The sequence below is a fragment of the Hyaena hyaena genome, unplaced genomic scaffold (assembly GCF_003009895.1).
Source record: "Hyaena hyaena isolate Hyena2069 unplaced genomic scaffold, ASM300989v1 scaffold_459, whole genome shotgun sequence".
Classification (NCBI taxonomy): domain Eukaryota; kingdom Metazoa; phylum Chordata; class Mammalia; order Carnivora; family Hyaenidae; genus Hyaena; species Hyaena hyaena.
The window spans coordinates 908,013-931,954 of NW_024081093.1; the positions used below are offsets into that span (position 1 = coordinate 908,013).

General features: G+C 38.9%; 1 protein-coding gene across 24 annotated transcripts in view; it reads right to left on the bottom strand.

The window, feature by feature from the left end:
* The window catches only part of CLASP2 (cytoplasmic linker associated protein 2), a 180,867-nt gene that overhangs the window by 87,554 nt on the left and 69,371 nt on the right, over positions 1 to 23,942 (bottom strand). For 15 of the 24 annotated variants that reach the window (XM_039253708.1, XM_039253706.1, XM_039253705.1 and 12 more), the window contains 6 exons: positions 20,798 to 20,877; positions 17,632 to 17,724; positions 13,208 to 13,353; positions 10,614 to 10,749; positions 5,224 to 5,294; positions 1,148 to 1,207 (listed from right to left, as the gene is read on the bottom strand). In XM_039253708.1, coding sequence (XP_039109639.1) covers positions 1,148 to 1,207; positions 5,224 to 5,294; positions 10,614 to 10,749; positions 13,208 to 13,353; positions 17,632 to 17,724; positions 20,798 to 20,877 — 586 coding nt within the window. Of the gene's footprint in view, positions 1 to 1,147; positions 1,208 to 5,223; positions 5,295 to 10,613; positions 10,750 to 13,207; positions 13,354 to 17,631; positions 17,725 to 20,797; positions 20,881 to 23,942 lie in introns of all 24 variants that reach the window. The other 9 variants (XM_039253709.1, XM_039253707.1, XM_039253703.1 and 6 more) reach the window with 1 other exon arrangement.

The window sequence follows — 23,942 nt, forward strand, 5'->3', positions numbered from 1 at the left end:
GGGCTCGAACTCACAACTCTGAGATCAAGAGTCGCACGCTCCACCGATTAGGCCAACCAGGTGCCCCAAACAACTTCAGATGCAGGAGTAAAACTGTTATTTCGCCACAAATCATACTTACTGCCTATATGTCACAAATCACTCACAAAGGGGCAGGGGAGGTAAAAAGATGAATTAGTGCATAATAATCCAAGACTGTACGAGTTTCTAATAATCTAATAATAACCCCACATATTTCATTCATGTATGGTTTCCTCCTGACAAGTCAAACATTAAAAACTTGAATATAATTCTTTTTATGAGGGGTCCAAATAATGTATAAATGTTTAGTACTCAAATTTTAAATTCTTAGCAAATAAAAAACAAAACCCTTCAGTGTGGTTCATCACTAACCCACCATTGTAGAAAATAATATGCTAATAGTATGGTCAGTGATGATATGAACTAACTAAATAGTAGCTGCCACAGAAGAACTTAAAGGAAATTTGGAATTATATTATGCCTACATGAAACAAACTCTTATTCTTAAAAAAAAAAAAAAGGGGGGGGCTGTGAATAGGTTTTACCATTTTCCATTAAAATGGAAAATCAGCAACGTATTCCATGCAAATGGAGGTATACTCCAAACCTCAAACTTGAAATTACACCATGCATGTAGCCAACCAGCCAGCTGGCTGCCTATGTTTTCCTCGTTCGTCTCTGAGCTACGTGAGGCACCGCCCAGCGTGCACCTTACCAATGATACTGGACAACTGGTCTGGAGAAACTGCCCAGCGAACCTCTATCTTCTTCAGATCTCTTTCCTCTGAAAAGAAGTGTCTTCCTTCCATCTTAAATCAGTCATTACTTGATTAATTATACCTCAGGTAATCTAGGTCCCTTGTCTGGAGATACGTTTTGAAATTTCTGTCCAGTTTAACCTGCAGTATCTTATTTAATCCACTAAACTTAAGAGATCCTCATTCACCCCACAAGAAGAAAACTCTAGCTGCACCGAGTAGGAGGAAGCATACTACATTACAGCTTTAAAGGAAAACTAGTACAAATAGCTTTTAAGCAAAAGGAGAAATAAGGCAAAACCAATACCATCAACTTCTAAAGAACTGGCGGTAACGGGGAGCGGGAAGCAGGAAGAGTCAATACATACCTTTCCAATGAATGAGTCTGCCACTCTTGTAGCAATAAATCTAAAAATTCAAACGAACGCCTGAAAAATAAGTTAATTATAACTAAATGTTATAACACTGTATTAAGTGATATTTATTTAAAACTAATTGTTAATTAACGCTTTATTCTACTGTACATTGTTCTCTGCATTAAAGTATAAGATATTTTTAGATTATCTTTTTTTTAAGGTTTACTGATTTATTTTGAGAGAGAGAGAGAGAAAGCGTGAGCAGGGAAAGAGCAGAGAGAGGGAGAGAATCCCAAGCAGACTACATGCTATCAGGGTAGAGCCCTATGCAGCACTTGATCCCATGATCCACGAAATCATGACATGAGCCGAAATCAAGAGTCGGACACTTATTAACCGAGCCACTCAGGCAGCCTATGCTTTTAGTTATTGTTACTGTCAAATACTTAACTTACTTTAAAGTTCCAACTACTCCTATGCTAAACAGTTCTATAAAACATTCAGGGTTCCCCATGATTTTAACTTAAAATGTTTGTCAAATATAAAATTTAATATTTAAAGAAGTACTTATCAAACACCTACTATGCACTAGAAATTGAAGACATACAAAGGTGACCAAGAAAGACAGTATAGATCTTCCATTTCCACATTTGTTTTCTTAAATATACATACATATGATTTCTAATCAAGCATTTATACAGTTCCTCCTACATCCTCTAGTTCTCAACTCCTTCAACTGTCTCACTCTGGAGCTTCTCTTCTTTCTTGGCATCTGATGACACAGTTTTCCCCAATTTTTCTCCTTTTATTAACACTTTTCCTCCACCTTCCCTTAAAAAAGTGCTCCCCTGGTTGGGGCTCTTCTCAGCCCACTTCTGTTTCACAGTCTCTACTTGGGACACCTCACCTGTATCATCTGCACCCTTAGCTCTGACTACTAGCTATGCCTCTGGCATTTGGTCCTTTACCTCCAGCACTGGTTCTTTTATTCAGCTGTTAAGTCAAAGTTCCAACCAGTTCATGGCCATCTCTACACAGGCAGAGATTGTCAACTCAAACACTACATACAAAAGAACAGATTAATTCTTACCCTCTCAAATCCATTCTTTTAGCCCATAGTGTACAGTTTAGGAAATGTTAAATTAACTTGCCCAAAGTGACAAGACCTCAACCCCAGCACTCTGCCTCCAGAACTCCCAGTCTGAAGCACCTGATAGCACCTCCTCACCTATATCCAATGATCAAGTTCTCATTTCTACACCCCAAACCCTTTGAATTTACTTACTGATAAAAATCTTCAATCAGTTATCATCAATGCAGCTTACTTCAGACCCTGCCCCTCTTACACAAGCTACAAGAATTCCTACTTAATTAGGAATTAATTATGTCATTAGTGACATTAATTATGTCATTAGTGACAATGCTTCTCATTGTCTCCCCTTTCTTCCCCCTGAAGTTTATTTATTTATTTTGAGAAAGAGGGAGAGCACAAGCAGGGGAGGGCCAGAGAGAGAGCGAGAGAGAGCAAGAGAGAAAGAGAGTGAGAGCGAGAGAGAGAGAGATCTTGAGCAGGCTCTGCACTGATAGCATGGAGCCCAAAGTGGGGCTTTAACTCACAAACCAGGAGATCACGATCTGAGCTGAAACCAAGAGTTGTACACTTAACTGACTGAGCCACCAGGCGCCCCCCTCATCGTTCCTCTCTATCATCGGCCGTAGCTGAAATAAAAACTAAGATGGATGACATTACCTCCGTACCAGAAACTGTCCAAGTATGAAGCAATGTCAAAATTTCTCTCTGTGGTCATTCAAAGCCATCTATACTCTGACTTTAACCTACTTCTGACTGCCCCACCCCACCCACATCAGCCTCTGTTCCTACCGCACCCATGCATTTATCATGAGTTCTGGCCTCCATGGCCTGTCTGATGGCTCTGTGGCACTCGGCAGCTTTACCCCTCTGCCTAGAGTTCACACCCACTCAGTTCCCCTACAGTTCTGGACTTACTTTCCAGTTTCCAGGCAATTTCATCTTTTTATTATATATATTTTTTAATGTTCATTTTTTAAAGAGACAGTGAGCAAGTGAGCAGGGGGAGGGGCAGAAAGAGGGGGAGACACAGAATCCAAAACAGGCTCCAGGCTCCGAGCTGTCAGCACAGAGCCCGATGCAGGGCTCGAACCCACACACTGCAAGATGGTGACCTAAGCCACAGCTGGACAGTTAACCTAAACAACTGAACCACCCAGACACCCCTCAAGGCAATTTTTGATGCATTTCCTGACTCCCTCTTCTGTGTCACATTCCTATTTCTCTAGTTACTACTTCCCTCAACGTAAGACAGAGACTGGCAAACCTTTTCTGTAAAGGGCCAGGCAGTATATATTTCAAGCTTTTTGAACCACATACAGTCTCTAACTTGTATTTTTCTTCTCTCTCCCTTTAAAACCACCCTTCAAAAATGAAATAGTCTTTGCTTGCAGACTGCATATGACTAGACTTGGCCAGACGTGACCAGCGACCTGTCGTTTGCTGACCCTGGACGTGAGACACAGGTGACGGAACACTATCACCCAAACTCTGAACCACTGAAGGCAATAATACCTCTTTCAGCTTCTTCCTAGCGGTCAAAGTGCTTAAATATATATATATATCTATCAAGTAAAAAGAGATTCTCCACAGTTTTGTTTTGTTACTCAAGCAATAATGACCAAATGAGTAAGAACAGATTTTATAAGCATATAGCAATAGAAGCAATATCAAAACATGATCAGCTAGGACTACGGTTTACATTGTTTTGAAGTAAACATCTTTCACTGCAAATATAAAGATGTAGTTTGATTTTCTCATGTCTGCGGTCTTTCAAAAATTGTTTGAGATGGTTTTTGGATCAAATAAATCAAACCATCATAATTCTAAAGCAGTTAAGAAACTGAAATCAAGAAAAGAAGATGAATTCAAAAAAGATGGGTACATGCATCAAATTAGCATATAAAACCTGGTACTTAAAAATGTCTTTTTTTAAAATTATTTCTAAAGTTTATTTTTAATCGTAGTTGACATACAGTATTCCATTAGTTTTGAGTATACAACCTAGTGATACATTACAGAATGCTCACAATAGTTATGACCTGTCACCATACAAAGGTAAACAACAGTAGGATTATATTCTCTATGTTGTACTTTACATCCCGTGACTTACTTATAATTCAGGTTGGTACCTCTTAATCCCATTCAACCTATTTTGCCCATCCCCCTCCCCTCTGGCAACCACTAGTTAGTTTTCTGTATTTATGAATGTTTGTTCATTTGTTTTGTTTTTAGGCTCCACACGTAAGTGAAATCACATAGTACGATTCTTCAACTTTTTTTGTAGTATGTATATATTTATGTATTTATTTCTTTATTTATGTAAAGTAAGTAAGTAATCTCTATACTCAACATGGGGCTTGAACTCACGCCCCATCAAGAGTGGCGTGCTCATCCGACTAAACCAGCCAGGCGCCCCCTGATTCTTCACAATTTTCTTAAACATCAAGTGTACAAATCTTGTTTTTGTTGTCTTTAGTATTGATGGTAATCTGATGGTATTAAAAACAGCGGAAACCATAAGGACAGACAGAGAAAGACTGACAGGCTGACCTGATAGGGCTGTTCATTCTGTCCCAAACACTAATGAATTCTGCTCATGTGCATCTACCTCATTCAATCCTCACCACTGCATGGAGTCCTGGCATCAGCAGTACTAACACGCGTAGACGCTGCTGCGCAGAGCAGTTTAACCTGCCCGAGGTAGGACAGTGCAGTGGCAGCGGCAGCGCTCTAGCAAAGGCCTGCCTCCAGACTCCATTCCCTCTGAAAACCAGGCAACGAGCGGCCCAAAGAAACCAAAGCTTAATAGGAGAAAACTGAAAAACATGGGTGGTTGTAATGGTCATTTCATTTTTCCTTGTAGGACATAAGATTAAAAAAAATTTACTACAGTTTCTAGAAGGCAAGAAATCTGTGATGACTAAATTACACACCAGAATTAAGAATTAAACATACTATTAAAGCTATGCTAAATTTGTTTTATCTCAAAACTTACCTCCTTACAGGAACTGATTTTGATGTGCAATTGCTTGTTATTAAAGGTATAAGTCTGGGTACATGAGTATGCTGAAAAAGATGTTTTAGAAAAGGTTGAAAAATATCGTCCACTTCACACAATCCCTTCTTCTATTTGCCTTACAACCAACTATTTAGATATATTAGAACAGAACCACAAGACCATAAAATGAGATTCGGAAAGAAATCAAACCTGTGAAACAGTTTCCCCAATTAAAGTCACAGTGAGATGAGACAGTCTCAGAAGCACAGATGTGGCTGTAACAGTGCGTAGGAGAAGTTAATCAGTAACTGTGAAGAACTGTCGGGGCAGTGCGTTCTGGGGAGGGGCAGCAGGAGGACGGTCCGTGCGTGTGTCAAACTCTGAAGCGCCGCAGCTACTGCTGGGGAGGAGAGTAACTACTGGGTCATCAAAGCGCGTAACCAGAGGGAGTGTGCGCACCTAAGTGCTGGGAATGCGCTTGGAAATGGTGATTTAAATGGCAGTTTCACTGTGGCTGGACCCCAGCTGTCTAGAATTCAGGTGAAGTTCAACACATATAATCTTTTGATTTCTATTAGTAAGTTTACACGCTAGTGAAGAAAACACTCAAAAGTACACAACAGACAGCAGGATAAAATAGTACTCTAAGCATACATACTTGATGCTTCAAGTGCCCTATTTTTCTCCTGAGCTAATGGTACAGGCCAGATAAGCCGGCAAGCAGGCTCTGAGATGAAGTCTAGCGCACGGGATATTGCGAGTGCCCTTGGGATCAGCACTTGTGGACGGGGGCAAAGCAGGCAGCAACAGGCAGAGGAAGAAATCCATCTGTGACTCAGCCACAGGGTATCTTTGCTAGAAGCCATTAGGGAGCTCTGCAGTTAAACCAGCCCTGCAGAGTAGTCTCGAATTGGCTCCAAATGGCCCAAGCGTTAACTTGCACATCGGTTCGTTGCTGGACGTGGGCCCCGTGGGCGGGGCAGGCCCCTGGGAGCGCAGCTCTCTGCCGCCGAAGGCTTTCTGCTAAACGCCTTCCAGTCTGGGTTTAAGAAGAGTCCGTCACGGAAGAAGAACACGTGCGGCCCGCCTGCATCTGCCAGAGCTCCCTCACCCAAACCTGGCGCAGCCGCCCTGGAGGGAAACCACCTAGAGACCTGACGTTGTTCCAAACGGGAATTACGGGACAGAGTGCTGGCCCGTGTGTGACTGAACCCCGCGCGCCACAGCGGGGCTCTGTGGACCTGCTCCCGCAGCACCAGAGGAGCCTATTCCGAACCAGCGCTGCAGCGTTAAAGCCCGAGGAGGCTCCCCGGCCACGGCACGCCACCCAGGTCTTCCCTTACCGACCTTCTCTGCCCTCTCCTAACCTCCCCCAAACCCTCCTGCTGATTAACACACACTGGACACAGTGGCACGTGTGGGGAGGCACACGGACTCAACTACTGCTAGGCCATATTCAGGGAGAGCCGTTCCAGAGGGAAGTGAAAAGTGCACACTACAATTATCGATAAAGCATTCACCCGAACACCAAATCAGACAATTTAGATTTTAACTTATGAATTTAAGTGGACAACTGGAAAATAAAAACCTTCTTTAGAATTAAAAAAAAAAAGAGTTAGATATCGAAGAGAGCGATCTAAGGAAGGAGTCTTCCGGGAGACCAACAAAACACAGAAAACAGGAAATAACATAAAACCACCACGTGATTTGTATTTTCAGCGACATGACAGGATAGTGCATCAATAACGTGAAACAAGCTTATGAAAAATGAGAAATTTGAAAACAACGTATGATGTATAAGGCCTCAGAATGGCAACATAGGAAATTGTCACATAAGGAGAATTTAAAGGAATTTTCCTTGAGGACATATACCTGTCAGACAAAAAACAAAAAATTATCCAAGAAATGATAAATGATACTGAAGGTTCCAAAACTATGTAATAAGAGTAACAGGAAAAAAAAAAACTGGCAAAGAAAACAGAAGCAATAAATAAATGAACCATAAAAATTAACATAACTTAAGGAGAATTCATCCTCATCAGAAACTGTTAGACACTGTGGAAGGAAAGCGCTGATGAAGTTAGAAGCCCCCGCTGTCCTACTGTGGGAAAACTCCGAACACCCGTAAAGCTTCCTCAAGTTTTTACTTTTTGTTTTTCTAGAAAAGAAACAAATGGTATCTCACTTCTTAGACACAACGGTTAAAATAATTCTGAATGAAAAGTAAATAATTCTGAGGAAAAAGGAATATGAACCTAGGGTATAACTTTTTAGTTCTGTAAGGGCAAAGAAAGGGCATTTTATTTTATTTTTTCTTAAGGGCATTTTAAAATATGCAAAGATGAATACACATGAAAACTGAGAACACACTAACCCCAACAGAAATTACTCAGAACCAGTTAAAAAATGGTTGGTGAGAGCTTACTGATAACCAATGGTCAGGAATGAAGGAAGTAAAAACCTACAATTTTCAATCTCTGAAAATGAAAATGTTTTTGTTCAATTTCATGGTTAAGGGAAAAATGACATGAATTAGGTAAATGTAAACTTTTTAAAAGGTGGGGGAAGTAAAACAGGTTCTATTCTTGACACTGATAAAGAATAAGGGACTTCTAAGAAAATAAGAAACAAGTAAGAAAAAGCACAAGGAACAGAAAACAGAAATTATAGGAAGAAATGTTATTTCAAAACGGCAACAGTAAAACACTTTAACCATACATAAAATAAAGCAAGAACTGTTAGGAAACTGAAATTGACAAAAACTAGAATCAGAATTTGCTAGATAAAGTACCTTTTTAAAAGACGAGACCATGAAGAATTGGAGTAATATAAAATATCAAGTTGGATTTAGAGGTGAACAAAGTACTCTATAAATAAATTCCATAGTTTGTAAGTACTAAAAGACCACCTATATAAATTTATGATGTATTGAGACACAAAATTCAAGACATTGCCTGAAGAAACCGTGTAATCAAATTCTCTAATCAGAATGTGATGAAATTATAAACTAAGGAAAAGAGCAACGAAAGAACCATCTGAAAACGCAAATATCATTATGTAAGTCAAAGAGGATGTTGAAATGAAAATTACAAGTGAATAAAGAAATATCACATAACAAAAACTGTAACAAATTATCTTAGGACATACTACAAAGATCTAGGGGGGAGAAAGCAGGAGCCAAAGCAGGTCAAAGAAAGAAATTAAGAAACTTTTAGGAACAAAAAGTTATAAAAAACTGAAGAACATCCTTGGAACCAACAAAACTAAAATATGAAGCTTATAAAAAAAACAAACAATGCCCCCGGCAAGTTTAAAAAAAAGAAAAAAAGGTAACAGAACCACAGTGCTACGTACAGGCATTTTTTTTTTTTACCTTAAAGAGAAAACAGTATACTACCTCACGCAAAAGATTCTTAAATATGGAAAGAATATGTAAGAAAATACAAGTAACCAACAATTCAAAATGAAATGCAAAAGTGCCCAGGGTCTAAGACATTTGAAAACTTATTACAGAACTTCCAAGGTCAGCAAGCCATAACAATAGAATAATGTAATAATAAAATATATAAAGGAAGAAAAGTACAGAAAATCCTAAAAAGACTCATATATTAAAATGAATGCCAAAATTTTAAGTATTAGCCAAATGAATCTAGCAATACCATGACGTACAATGGCCGAGCAAAATTCAGCTCATGAATGTACAATGGCTAACTAAAGACAGAACCATTTCTAAAGACATTAAATAGATAGCTGACAAGATTTCACATCTATTCCTGATCAAAATGTAGCAAAATACGAATAGAAGTAAATTCCCATAACCTAACACAGAGTATCTAAGGAAATCTGCATCAAATATCATATTTGAAGTACTCCCATTAAACTCAAGACAAAACAAAGACCTCAATAATTTCTACTATTTTTCTAGATTTAGAGAACCTTAAAAAAATATTAAACTAGAAAAGAAGGACCATCTTCACAGATAAATTCATAGTTTTTTTAAAGAGCCATTGATTTTATCACTGAAAAAGCCTTCTGGTGCAGCAGTATTAGAAAGAAATTTTATTCCCTTAGTTAGGAAAGAATAAATTGGTCAAAGAAACGGAATAGGAGCTCAGGAAACAAACCCATATACTTTATGGAAATTTACTATATGGAAATACTGCCATTGTAAAAAAAGACTGAATTATACATGCCATTGAGTCAACTGATCTTGTACTTGGGGGGAAAAATCATGTTAGATATCTATATTTCACACAGAAACGAAACCCAGTTAGATTTAAACATAAACAAAATTATTAAAATGTTAAAATAATTGAATATTTTTATAACTGTGAAATAGGGAAGGTCATTTTAACTATAACAAGAGCCACAAAAGGAGCACTGTCTCAACACATAAAAATTTAAAAGTACTCTATATAACAAACAATAGTTTCAACAATATTTGAAGAACTGACCAGTAGAAAACAGTACCTGCGACATATATAACACAGAATCAATATACTTATGATATATAAAAAGACTTTAGAAATCAGGAGAAAAAACTGTACCAAGAGTATAAACTGGCAATCGACAGAAGAATTGTGAAAGGAAAAAAATACCAATGTCTCTGATAATCTAAGAAATACAAAGTACAGAATATGAAATAATACTCCAAGTATTGAATTATAAGATTTTGAAGAGACTGATAATACACAGTGCTGGTAAAGGATGGAGAAAAAGGACCCCATAAACTTCAGGACGAAGAACGGCAGGGATGACCTAATGTCAATGCCTTTTAACAGAGAACCAATCCAGACATTAAGAAAAATTAGACATATAGAAAAGGGAAGGTGCCCAAGTACATGAAGTTGAAAAACCAAGTTAAAAAGTATTATTTATACATTTAAATATAGTATAATGTATATAGTATTTATATTTTGTAATAAATACTGTTTGTATAGGCATAAAACAGAAGTTCGGAAAAGTATATACTGAATGGCTAGAGTGATTAACTGTAGAAGAATAGAATTCAAGAGGGGGGGATTTATTTTTCTTAACTTTTTTGGGAGGCACCTTCAAGATACTGAGGATGAGAAATATTAAGAATTTGCCTACTATACCATGGCCTACAACATTTTACTGTTTTACAGTTGCCCATTACTACCTATAACATAATTACGCATACACACATACACCTAAGTGTAGATGCACGTGTATCTATCACATTCAGTGCAAGTGTATTTACTCTGTAATCTTCTGTATTATTTAAATGTTCTACAATAACTGCAATAAGCATATATTTCTTTTATCTCATAAATAAGTAAATAAATAACAATACCAAAGACTTATTTCAGTATACTGAAAAAAGAGAGAGGGGAGGAGACCGGGAGAAAGGCAGAAGAACCTACCCGAATGATGAATCTGATAGCTGCACATCCAGAAGTTGCCATGACTTTTGCGCTATTGGGGACGAGATTAAAAAGCGTAGGGACAATGGCTTCAGCGCCATGATCAAACTTGTTTCCCAAAACTGTTGAAAGATGTCTACGAAAGAAGACCAAAGAATGTTTGTTTGTTTTTTATGTTTGTTTGATTTTTAAGTTATTGTTAAGTACAGGTAGGATCTTTAAAAATCTTATTGAATTACTTAAAAAATATTCTCATTGAATTAACTTTGAGTTAATTTTTATTTAAGTTATTGTTATTTTTTATTTTAACCAGTTCTAACAGCAGAAAAACAAAAGAGAAAGGGAAGTGCAAATATTACTCATTTCCTTCTTTTCCCCCCTCTTTGTCTAGTCCAAAGCTGAAATCTGGCATTTTACCATACTTTACAATGGCAAAGCCAAGCCATCTGATCTCAGAATTTAACCATCATCTTGACAGGTAAAAACATTCAGCCCTGATTGCCCTGACTTTTATTAGTCTTTATCCATCAGATATGTCTAGTTGATGCCCTGATATCAATTTTAAATTCAACATATTTTACAAACAAGTTCAAAATCTTTACCCAAATCACTACTTCTCAAGACAGCCACTATTTCTATTAACGAGACTACCACTATTTTTTTTGGTCAGCAATACTCTCCTACATCTTTGGTGTAGGATTCCAGAATTTTTGACTGAAAATACACGTCTATAACATGCTAGTTAGTTGGGTGACCCTAAGGATCTCTATCTTTTCTTTCCAATTTTGTAGTTAAACAACTAAATTCAGTCATTAATTGCATGATTTAGTTAGAACACTTTGGAAAGATCACTCACAGTTCTGACAACTGCTTCCTTTCTATATATCTTATTTAAAGTACACCATTGGGATACACTTAGCTCCAAAAATTCATGCTCTTGATTCAAAGAGGAACTCAGACTCAGGCTTATTTACTAGCGTTCAGTTATACTTTCAGTTTTCTAATGTCTAAACTTGTGGGCAAAGAGGAACCTCAAACGAGAAGCAAGCAGACAGTGTGGTCTTCCTTTAAAAAGTGAGTTTTGTTCTGGCAGGCAGGTGATGTACTTGGGAATCAGCTCGATCTTTATTATTGAAAGGAGCCTTATTTTAGAACCAGTTTAGTACTATTCCTATACAGTGGCCTTTCTGGGACCTCTGTGAATGCCCGGGGTGTTCAACGAGGTTTCTGCATTCTGACCCATCGGAACTTGAACCTCCCCCAGCCCGAAGGAGCTCTGGGAGCTATTGTTTACCAGCAGCAGCTTCCAGCAGCAGCAGCAGCTCTCTCCCATCCGGGGAGCTGCACCTTTCACGGGCACAGAGTAGTGTTCAGCGAGGCTCGTGGGATGCCTTATGCAGCAGGATCTCTAGAGCTCTTTCGCTATTCCTCTCCCTACTCTTCCGGATTCTGCATTGCAAACTGTAACCACTTCAGCCTTCCGAAACGCCAATCTCTGTTTCTCCTTCAACTCAATGAAACGGAAACTCCAATCTCTGTTTCTCCTTCAACTCAATGAAACGGTCTTGCTCTGCCTGGGTTCTTTCTTCCTTCTCCATGGTCCAGAAAGTATATTTTAGTCAAAACTGTGCTGATTATACTGCTCAACTGATTTGTTTCTTTCAAGAACCACAGTCCTGCTCTGTCCACTGTCCACTATCTAGAAACAGCTGTTCTGCATGTTCCATCCACTTTTCGGCAAGAGAGCTAGTTCTGTACCGACATGTTGCATCGTTAGCTAGAAGCAGAATTTTCGCCAGAGAGTATTTCTCAAGGTTATATTTTCTAGATTTCTGTTTTCCTTTTTATTATTGCTTTTAAGAGACATTCAGTTATTTTGTATATTGAGTTGTAGCTAACATCTTGTTAAAGACACTTAATTATCATAATTTACCTATATATGCTTGTGGTTTTCTGAATGGATAATTATATCATCTGTGAATAATGTCAGTTTTGTTCCTTTTCTAGCAATCCGCATAGTTTTCATTTCCTGGGCTATTTCCTCCACTGTTCTGACCATGACATCTAATATAATTCTGATTACAGATATTTATAGCAGGCATCTTTGTATTCCCTAGCTTCAAAGGAATGTTTATATAACAATAGTACTCAGATCAGAAATAGAGGCAAAAGAAATTGAAGTGTCGTACCATATTAGAATTTTGGGAAAAACTTAGATATTGATAAGTTAATGGCACACGTTATAATTCCAGGATAACTTAAAGTTTTGGAACTAGAAGGCTTAGTATCCAAATCAGTAAAAACAGAACAGTTCTCAGAGCCATTCATTTTCTTCTTATACACTTAGTGACCAAAAATGAACCAGTGGGCTTTAGACATATAAGCACCTTTTAACATTTTTGTTAAGAAAGATTAAAAAAGAAAGAAACAAATCACACAAACTGAATCCTTCTTTATAATAAAAATTATTTCTGGATCACATACATGCTGTTTTGGGGTTATCCTGCTACTAAAGGCTTTACTTAATGAGCACTGAATCACTGAGTACTAAATTTTCTCATAAAAAAAGACTAATCCAGAAAGAACATACTTACGCTACAGTAATGCAAGCTTCTCTAACCACCTGGGATCTAAGATCCTTCGCTGAAAGTTTCAGTGCTCCGTCCAACAAGCGTAAATGTTGGAAAAAACAGTCATATTGTGCAGCTCCAGCAACAAGCAATGATCGAATCTTCTTAAGCTAAAGTAAAGAGAACTTTCATTATTGACATAAACAGTGTCAGTGCCAAAAAAAAAAAAAAAGTTATTAAAACTTCATTATTTAAACAAAATTTAAAAAGTAACATTTCAGGGGTGCCTGTGTGGCTCAGTCAGTTAAGCGTCTGACTTCGGCTCAGGTCATGATCTCACGGTTCATGAGTTTGAGCCCTGCGTTGGGCTCTGTGCTGACAGCTCAGAGCCTGGACCGTTTCAGATTCTGTATCTCCCTCTCTCTCTGACCCTCCCCTGCTCACGCTGTCTCTTTCTCTCTCTCAGAAATAAATAAAAAACATTAAAAAAAAGTAACATTTCAGTATATTTGTATAGCTACATTCAGACATTTTAACAGTATTAAATGTATTTTATAAACAAACATGCAAACCACAAAAAGCTTTCTGGAAAAGAACATTATGTATAGATTTAGTTATATACATAATGGACATACGTAATGTATGAATAGGTAAGTAAATTTTAAAGTTTTAAGGGCGTCTTTTTATTGGGTAAAATACACATTAACATAAAATTATTTTAAACATTTTAAAGTATATATACAACTCAGGGACATTAGGTACATTCAAAATGGGCAAACATTACCACTGTCTACCAAGGATGCTATTTTCAAAGGGGCCAAAGTTGGAACCTGTATTCACCCACAAGCAAAAGTGCAGAATCAAATGGCCAACTACTGTGCCAGGTCCATATTTTAATGTGGTCACATTTATTTTGTGAAATAAATAGCTCTTTCTCCCTATTTCTATCCTTCAGCGTGACTTCTTAATAGAAGGTTGACAAACATGCTCCACAGGAACACTGGACATGCCAATAAAGTCACATAACCAAAAGACACCCACAGGGCACATCTGTGCCCACACACGGAGGAGCTAAAAGTTTACCTATCATATCCATTTTTATGTATAATTTCACATTAAACTCTGAGGTCCTCTAAAATTTTAAGAGATCTTTAAAACTAAATCAGGGGCGCCTGGGTGGCTCAGTTGGATAAGCATCTGACTTCAGCTTGGGTCATGATCTCACAGTTCGTGGGTTCGAGCCCCACGTCGGGCTTTGTGCTGACAGCTCAGAGCCTGGAGCTCTTTCAGATTCTGTGTCTCCCTCTCTCTCTGTCCCTCCCCTGCTCATACTTTGTCTCTCTCAAAAATAAACAAACATTAAAAAAATCTAAAAAAAAAAGATAAAAAAATAAAACTAAAGCAGATGGATTAACAAAGAAAAACATAAAAAAGATACTATAATAGTATGACAAAAATCTGGAAGGAGAGTTAAATCAGAAGACACCTAAACAAGATTAACTAAAAACAAAACAAATCACAATATGGTATGAAAAATTACGTGTAACAGAGGAGTACGATATACAAAGAATGACAATAAAGTGAGAAAAAGACAAATAATCCAATATTAAGTTAGGCCAAATAAATACATGAAAATGTGCTCATCCTCACTAGAGATAAGCAAATGCTAAATTACAATAAAGAGACATCATTTTTCTCCATCAGACTTAACAGCATCCAGTATGAGAAAGAAAACAGATGCTCTTATTGTAAGGAAAATTATGAGTCACTAACACCTTTGTTCAAAACATCTTATCAATATCTACTAAAATAAAATTATACCTATTCTTTACTCAACAAGCTCACTTTAAAAAATTTAACCTACAACAATAAAACACCAGTGTTATAAATGTGTGCAAGGATGTTTCTTGCGATGCTGTCAAAATAGCAATAAAGAAAAGGCAACTGTTAAGTCTGTTAAATGGGAAATGTTTAGTAAATTACATGGTATCTTTTAACGAAGGAATATATGTACATACTGATCTGCACTCAATAAATACCTGAGCAACTATTATACGCTTGGCACCTATAGCAAAAGTACCAAATGGGCATGATTTATGAAAGAAAGTGAATGAAAATAAGTTATTAATATACCTAGTATGATCTCAATTTATTTTTATAAAAGGAGCGTGTGTGTGTGTGTGTGTGTGTGTGTGCAAACTCTCTTTATCTTATCATACATTCACAGAGAAGAGGATATACTCCAAAATGAAACATTGGTTTCCTTAATAGGAAGTAAACTATTAACTTTTTCCTTATAAATCTTCTGTACTGTTTTCACTTATTAAAATGAGCCTATGTCACTTTTCTTTTATTTTTTTAATGCTTTTTTATTTATTTCTGAGAGAAAGAGAGTCGGCACAAGAAGGGGAGGGTCAGAGAGAGAGGGAGACACAGAATCTGAAACAGGCTCCAGGCTCTGAGCTGTCAGCACAGAACCCGATGTGGGGCTTGAACCCATGAACCGTGAGATCATGACCTGAGCCAAAGCCGGACGCTTAACCGACTGAGCCACCCAGGCGCCCGCCTATGTCACTTTTCTAATTAAAAAAATTAAAAGACCATCTATATGTTTCCAAAAGAGTTGTTTCAAAGTAAAAGAAAAAACTCATTTTTTTAAAAAGTAACCTCACCCAAAGTGGGGCTTGAACTCACAACTCCTTGGACTCCTGACCCCAAGGACTGAGCCAGCCAGGGGCCCCAACAAGAAACTCTTAAGTACCAAGTTTGTGTTTCATATTGACAACATCTAATTTGTGCTGTTTCTCCACAGACCGCCTATGACATGTCTTCCCATCTCCTACTGACCTCAGAGCTGAAGATTGAGTAATGAACCATATTTAACAAAAACGGGACATATTTTCTATGAAAATACTTTAATACCGTAAAATATGTAAACTTCCTATTAAAGAGAAGCTTAAATTCTTTTGTTCGTAGAGTCATAAAGGCCAATTTTCAAAAGGCCGTATGTGATTGGTTAATCAAAGTGGAGGCAGAGACCAGGCTGCTCTCGGAGTAGAAGACTTCTGGCATTTTAAGGACACGGAGGTACTTACCTGGAATACCACATGTAAATTTGACAAATTTACAAATTTTAACATATACAGTCCTTTGTCAATGTAGAAATTATTTTTAAAATATTTATCAAATATTTTCTCGAGGAATTTGGGCTAAATTATTCTTTTTTTTTAATTAAGTTTATTTGAGAGAGAGAGAGAATGCACGCCAAGTGGGGAAGGGGCAGAGAGAAATGAAGAGAGAGAGAGACTCCCAGGCAGGCTCCATGCTGTCAGTGCAGAGCCTGATGCAGAGCCTGAATCCACGAACTGCAAAATCATGACTCAAACTGAAATCAAGAGTTGGAAGCTTAACTAACTAGCCACCCAGGTGTCCTCCCAAGTAAAAAATTCTTTTTTTAAAAAAAATATTTATTTTTGAAAGAGAGAGAGAAAACACAAGTAGGGGAGGAACAGAGAGAGAGGGAGACACAAAATCCGAAGCAGGCTCCAGGCTTTGAGCTGTCAGCACAGAGCCCGACATGGGGCCTGAACCCACGAACCAGGAGATCATGACCTCAGCTGATAGCCAGGGCTTAATTGACTGAGCCATCCCCAGGCGCCCCTGAATAAAATATTCTTAACTCAAGGATATGAGACTTTTTCCTTTTCACATCATGGGTGAAAAATACTTATCGTATTCAGAGATGTGAGAAAAGAAAGAAAAACGGCCAAACAGACATATCATCAACTTCCGTCACTACGATGTAAGTATCAAGCATGCAGGCAAAGCGAGCTGCTTTATCAGAGCCTTCTAGGAGCTGAGAACATGGCTGAGGAACAGCTACGTTCACCGCAGCACACAGAGCCACTGCCCAGGGACATAAGCGAAGCTCACACTTTCCTGCTCAGTCAAGAGGAAGCACATGCAGGGGTGCCTGGGTGGCTCAGGTGGTTAAGCGTCCGACTTCAGCTCAGGTCATGATCTCACGGTTGGTGGGTTTGAGCCCCACGTTGGGCTCTGTGCTGACAGCTCGGAGCCTGGATCCTGCTTGGGATTCTGTGTCTCCCTCTCTCACTGTCTCCCCCCCCGCCCCATCCCCGCCCATGCTCTGTCTCTCTCTCAACAATAAATAAACAATAAAAAAATACTTAAAAAAAAAAAAAGAGGTAGCACACGTGGAGAGACAAACAAATATGAGAGACGGGTGCCACTGATCAGCACAAACAATGAAAACTAACCCTAACTAAGAGAATTCCTATCACTTCAAAGTGATTTCCAGAAAGAAATTTCAGCTATCAAACTCTCGACTTCATAAGCAAACACTACGTAGAAATATTACCCAATGTCCATATTTTTGGAATATTGAAAAAAAAGGGGAAAGGGATAAGAAAATAAAAAATAAAACTTACTGCATTGGCACGCTGATCCCAGTCGTGTTTGTCATCTGACAATATTTCCCTGATTTTATTTAATGTTTCTTCAAGTTCTCGACTAGAATAGATCTTAAAGATACAAAATTATAAACATTAATATTTCCTGCTATAAGCAACATCAAAACTGTGCCTCGATATTTACAATAATCTTTTAAGTAATAAGGTTAATTCCCATTCTAGTACCATTTTTTTAAAAAATAAAATACTATGTAATTTATTTTGTACCGCAGTGATTAGTGGCAGTATTGTCGCTCCCATCTTATTTTATTTATTTAGTTTTAGTTTATATCCAAGTTAGTTATATGGTGCAGTAATGATTTAGGTGATTCATCCCTCACGTAGAACACCCAGTGCTCATCCCAGCAAGTGTCTGCCCCAATGCCCCTCACCCGTGACCCACCCCCGCCCACAGCCCCTCCAGCAACCCTGTTTGTTCTCTGTATTTAAGAGTCTTTTATGTTTTGTCCCCCTCCTTGTTTTTATATTATTTTTGTTTCCCTTCCCTTAAGTTCATCTGTTTTGTATTTTAAATTCCACATAGGCATGAAGTCATGATATTTGTCTTTCTTTGGCTTATTTCACTTAATATACTCTAATTCCATCCATGTTGTTGCAAATGGCAAGATTTCATTCTTCTTGACTGCAGAGTAACACTCCATCGTATATATACATGCCACATCTTCTTTATCCATTCATCTGTCGATGGACATTTGGGCTCTTTCCATACTTTGGCTATTATCGATAGCGCTGCTGTAAACACTGGGGTGCGTGTGCCCCTTCAAAACAGCACACCCGTATCCCTTGGTTAAGTACATAGTAGTGCAATTGCTGGGTCATAGGGTGGTTCTATTTTTAACTTTCTGAGGAGCCTCCACACTGCTTTCCAGAGCGGTTGCACCAAGTCTGCATTCCCACCAGCAGTGCAGAAGAGATCCTCTTTCTCTGTATGCTCGCCAACATCTATCACCTGAGTTGTTAATGGTAGCCATTCTGACCGGTGTGAGGTAGATTCTCAGTGTGGTTTTGATTTGTATGTCCCTGATGAGGAGGGATGGTGAGCATTTTGAATATGTCTGTTAGCCACCTTCTAGTACCATTTTTAATGGAAACTGGGAACACATTATAGACCATAAAATAAAATGCTTTGATTTGTCTTCCTTACCTGTTACCCTTATGCTATTTCTCCGCTCATGAGTAACTTCAGATATATTCTTAAAAAGATGCAAATATCCTAAGAATTCATTTTAAGCCTAATTTCTCAAAATGACTTCAGGTATATATCTATTGCTTTTATACCCTTATTATTACACATGACTGCAGAAGGACACGGTTTAGGTTAGCTCCCCCACACTTTAACCAGGGTAGCTACAGGCTCTGTTTTCTCAGGAGCCAACCGTTTGTCAAACACCACTATCCTTTCATTCACTTCATTATTCACATAACAGGAATGCAAAATGCTAGGCATGAAGGATATCATGGTGAGAAAAAATAGGTCTTTGCCTTATGGAGTTTATAATCTAACTACGGAGAGCAAATCATATAGAATTGCAAATAGAGAAGTACTGCCAAAAAGATTACAATTCCCTGAGTCTCTCTATATACAATAGGAGGGTTGAACTAGGTAAGAGAGTCAAGTCTGAACTAAGAGCTAAAGAAGGGGTCGAGCATCCTCAGGCCATGTAGGGAGATTAGCCTTCCCTAGAATGAAAAGAACATGCAAAGGCTCTGTGGCAGAAGGAAAGTGAAAGAAGGCCAAACCACAGGAGTAAAAAGTGAAAAGGGGGCCAGGGAAATAGCCAATGACCCAATCATAAGTCAAAAGGTGCATGATATTTTTCCACAGCACAAAGGTTCAGAGCAGGCATGCGATGCAAATAGGTTCAGTAAGAAGGACTCTCACAGAAAACAGGCAGAGGGCAGTGAAGGGGTGAGGCTCAGACAGTTGCAGCCATGTTGCTGACCATGAGGGAAGACAAAACGGAGGAATCCAGAGTGAGAAATGGAAAGAAAAGGGGTCCTGGTGATATCATCAAGTAATATCAAGCAAATACCTTCATCAAAACAGTCTTTCTTTTTCAATAGCCATTAATTTCCCCTTTTGCTTGAAACACCCCTCCCTCCCAAAACAAGACTACAAAGGGGAGCAGGGCATGAGACGGGGTGAGGTAGGGGAGTCCAGACACCATTCTGTTAGAGAATGACTGATGGAGGGTTCGGAGCAGCCTTCTCGCCTCCCAATTCCCCTCACAACCGTCCTTCTGCCCAGTTCCAGAGGAACGGCAAGGCCCTCAGCCGCTCTCCATCTTACTACGTGTGATGCACTGCTCTGGAAGAGTGTCAGGCTTCCTCTCCCCCAGCAAGGGACGCAGGGTCACCTCAAAAATGTATTTCAGTGAGAGGGCACACAACTTTTCAGACATTCTTTTAGGAGATGATACAAGCAAAAGAAGTCTGAATACCACTGAGTGGGAAATCTGTCGTATCAGGATTCCTGGGTTTCTGACTTCTGTAAACGGATTAAGTAACGGTTTCCACATACAAAACCCTGGAAGCATAGGTTTCTAAGGAGAAGATAATGAATCCCATCTCGGACAGGCAGAGTCTGAGACGCCTCTGAGGCCTCTATGACGACACGTGAGGTACACAACAGTGGGGAAATTATTTTGGGGCTCAAAAGAGATAAAAACCTGTGCAGGAGCTGAAGCCAGGGGTGTGAAGGAAGTGACTTAGTAAGAAAGTGGAAAGGAAAGGGCCTACTACTGACCCCTATGAAATCCCAATATTCAACAGCCAGGTAGAGAATGGTATGCCTGCAAAGGAGACAGAGATGAAGTGGACAAAAAGGTAAGAGTGTAAAAATAAAACATAACGAGTCAAAAAAAGGGAAGAACAATGTATCACAAACAGCATTAAAAAAAAGTGGATGTACTCGAACACTGCAATGTAAGGATTCAATATGGATTCTACTTTAGTCTCTGAAAAATCACTTGAAAATCTAACTGCACCAAACAAATTAACAGCTCAGAAGTCATAAACCAGTCATTTAAGGAAAAAAAGAACTTTTAAAAAGAGACAAAAACAATTACATGAACAGGTATGTGAGCAAAACTCACGGGGAGTACCACTTTACTGGAATCCTTACCTGAACAGAAGGGACATCTGTAAAAGCTTTTATAAAATCATCTTCATCAACTGCTCCAGCACCTCCTTCCTTAGAAGCACCTGCTAATTAAAAGATTTATTTTTAAGTTTATTTTTTTGAGAGAGAGAGAGAGAGAGAGAAAGTGAGCACAAGTGAGCAGAAGAGGGTGAGAGAGAGAGGGAGAGAAAGAATCCCAAGCAGGCTCCATGCGGTCAGTGCAGGGCCCGATGCAGGGCTCGAATTCACAATCCATGAGGTCATGGACCTGAGCCGAAATCACAAGTGAACACTCAACTGACTGAGCTACCCAGGAGCACCTAATGTTTACTTTTATGCATTTTATTACCAAGGAAAATATGAAAAGTATAATAACTCTTTTGATATCAACAAAGGCATAATTGAGAGACGTTCCATTTTATAAGACAGCATTAAAATAAAATCAACATCTTTCAGAAATGTCAAGGTACATAGCAATTGTTGACTAATTCTTTATAAAACAAGAGGGCAAGCTAGTCATCAAATCCAAATGAGAAGAACAGAGCCCTCCCATCCTTATTCAATGCAACAGCGAAGACACATGAAATAGGGGTGCCTGGGTGGCTCAGTTGGTTGGACGACCAACTTCAGCTCAGGTCATGATCTTGCGGTGTGTGAGTTCGAGCCCTGCATTGGGCTCTGTGCTGACAGCTCAGAGCCTGGAGCCTGCTTCAGATTCTGTGTCTCCCTCTCTCTCTGCCCCTCCCCTGTTCACGCTCCGTCTCTCTCTCTCAAAAATAAATCAAGCATTTAAAAAAAAAAAAAAACCCACAAGAAATAAAGGTGAAAAGACAATCATTTAAAAGGGTAAATGGCAGGGCGCCTGGGTGGCTCAGTCAGTTGAGCATCCAACTTTGGCTCAGGTCATGATCTCACGGTTCGTGGGTTCGAGCCCCGCATCAGGCTCTGTGCTGACAGCTCAGAGCCTGGAGCCTGTTTCAGACTCTGTATCTTCCCCTCTCTCTGACCCTCCCCTGCTCACGCGGTCTCTCTCTCTCTCAGACATATATAAAACATTAAAAAAAGAAAAAATCGCCTATAAAAAAAAAGGTAAATGGCATTGTTAATGACACTAAATATCAATAAATAGTGGCCAATAAATGACGCAGAGGGTCCACATGTGCAACAGTGCTTAGGAGAGCAAACATGAAAGAAACAAGGGTCTTGCCTATCTAAACAGGCAAACAAATCTTCCTTGACGGCACACAGACAATAAAAAAGTAAACCTAATAGGGAGTAGCTGTTTAAGAGCCAGGAATTAAGCCGCTGTCTTCCAGCCCCACAGGCACCCTTCCACATACTGTTATGCTGGCCTGCCTGGGACTGGGTAAACCATCTCACCTCCAATTCTAATGGTTTCCTGTTAAAGTCCGTCACTAGGGGTGCCGAGAGCCAGGACGGTGAAGGAAGAAGGGACCTGCTCCTTCTGTGTCTGTAAAACCCTAGCAACTCTGCCAGGAGGCTCTTGCAGCAGCAGGTTTTCTAACCCTCAAGAGACCAGCTCCCCACCCACCACAGACTAGCTCCTCACAGAGGAATTATTAAAACACCTCTACATTTTAATAATTGCAACCTCGTTTTCCCAGCTTAGGAGTAGGAGCTGTTAACTGTAATTACTACCTCCACGATACTTTCGTGTTTTGTGTTTGCATTTTTAATTCACCACGCCCATCTAACAATTCTTTATATTAAATTCTCTCTGTAAAAATAACTGTTGTGGGTTTCGTCTCCTGAATGAACCCTGGTGGATGGAGCTAGTACTTAGTTTCTAACTCTATGCATTTTTCTTCATGGTAATAATTCAACATATTCTAATGTATTTCAACCACATCAAATGTATATCCTAAGGGACAAGTGACTTTAAAATCTATCCAATTAAAAACATTAAATAATACTATCTCCCCAATTAAGTTTACCATCTACCAAAGGAAATATTAATACTTCAGAACTGGATTTACAAAATTAACATTGTCCTTGGGACACCTGGGGGGCTCAGTCAGTTAGGTGTCCAACTTGGGCTCAGGTCATGATCTCAAGGCTCATGGGTTTCAGCCTCAAGTCGGGCTCTGTGCTGGCAGCTCAGAGCCTGGAGTCTGCTTTTGATTCTGTGTCTCCCTCTCTCTGCACCTCCCCTGCTCATGCTCTGTCTCTAGCTCTCAAAAATAAACATACGTTAAGAAAATTTATAAAAAAATTAATATTGTCCTAATAAAAAAAACCACTGAGGATTCCCAAAGGTATTTAAGAAGCTCCTCAACTTTAAAAAAAACAAACAAAAACCTTTGAAGATCCATCTTGTTGTATGTCAGTTTTAACAGCAATGAGAGATGGACCACAGAACAGTATAACAAAGTTGTAAAGCAATATAAAATGGCAAATTAAAAGCAATGACAATTTAATAAACTAAAAGGCATGAATGCATAATTGCTACAGAACTCTCAATTATAAGGGTAAATAAATTAGTTATTCCCTAGATATTATAAAAAAAATTGAGTAACAATAAAACTCTCAACCCTGTGCCCATGATCAGTCTTAGTAACTAAGAGATTAACTGAAAAGAATTAGTTTAAGCAAAGAAACAAAAAGAAGATACCTAATCGTATTATCTTAACATCTCATAACATACTACATTCATTTACCAATTAAATCTCTAAATATGGGGGTTTTTTTTTAAAGTTTTTTTTTTAAGTCATCTCTACACCCAGTGTGGGGTTTGAATCCATGACCCCCAAATCAAGAGTCACTCTCTCTCTTCTGACTGAGGCAGCTAGGCACCTCTGAGTCTCACGGTTTTTGGCTTTTCTTTTTAAATTTTAACACTATTTTTGAGAGAGAGACAGCATAAGCAGGGGAGGGGCAAAGAGGGAGACACAGAATCCAAAGCAGCCTCCAGGCTCAGGGCTGTCAGCACAGAGCCCAATGAGGGGCTCAAACTCATGGACTATGAGATCATGACCTGGGCCAATGTCAGGTGCTTAACCGATGGAGCCACCCAGGCGTCCCGAGCTTCATTATTTTTAACAATGGGTCTCTGACAGGAAAGCACAAGCCTAGATTTTTATGACTTCTTCCCGATCTTCCACAGCTGCCCTGCCCAGCCCAGCCCCCA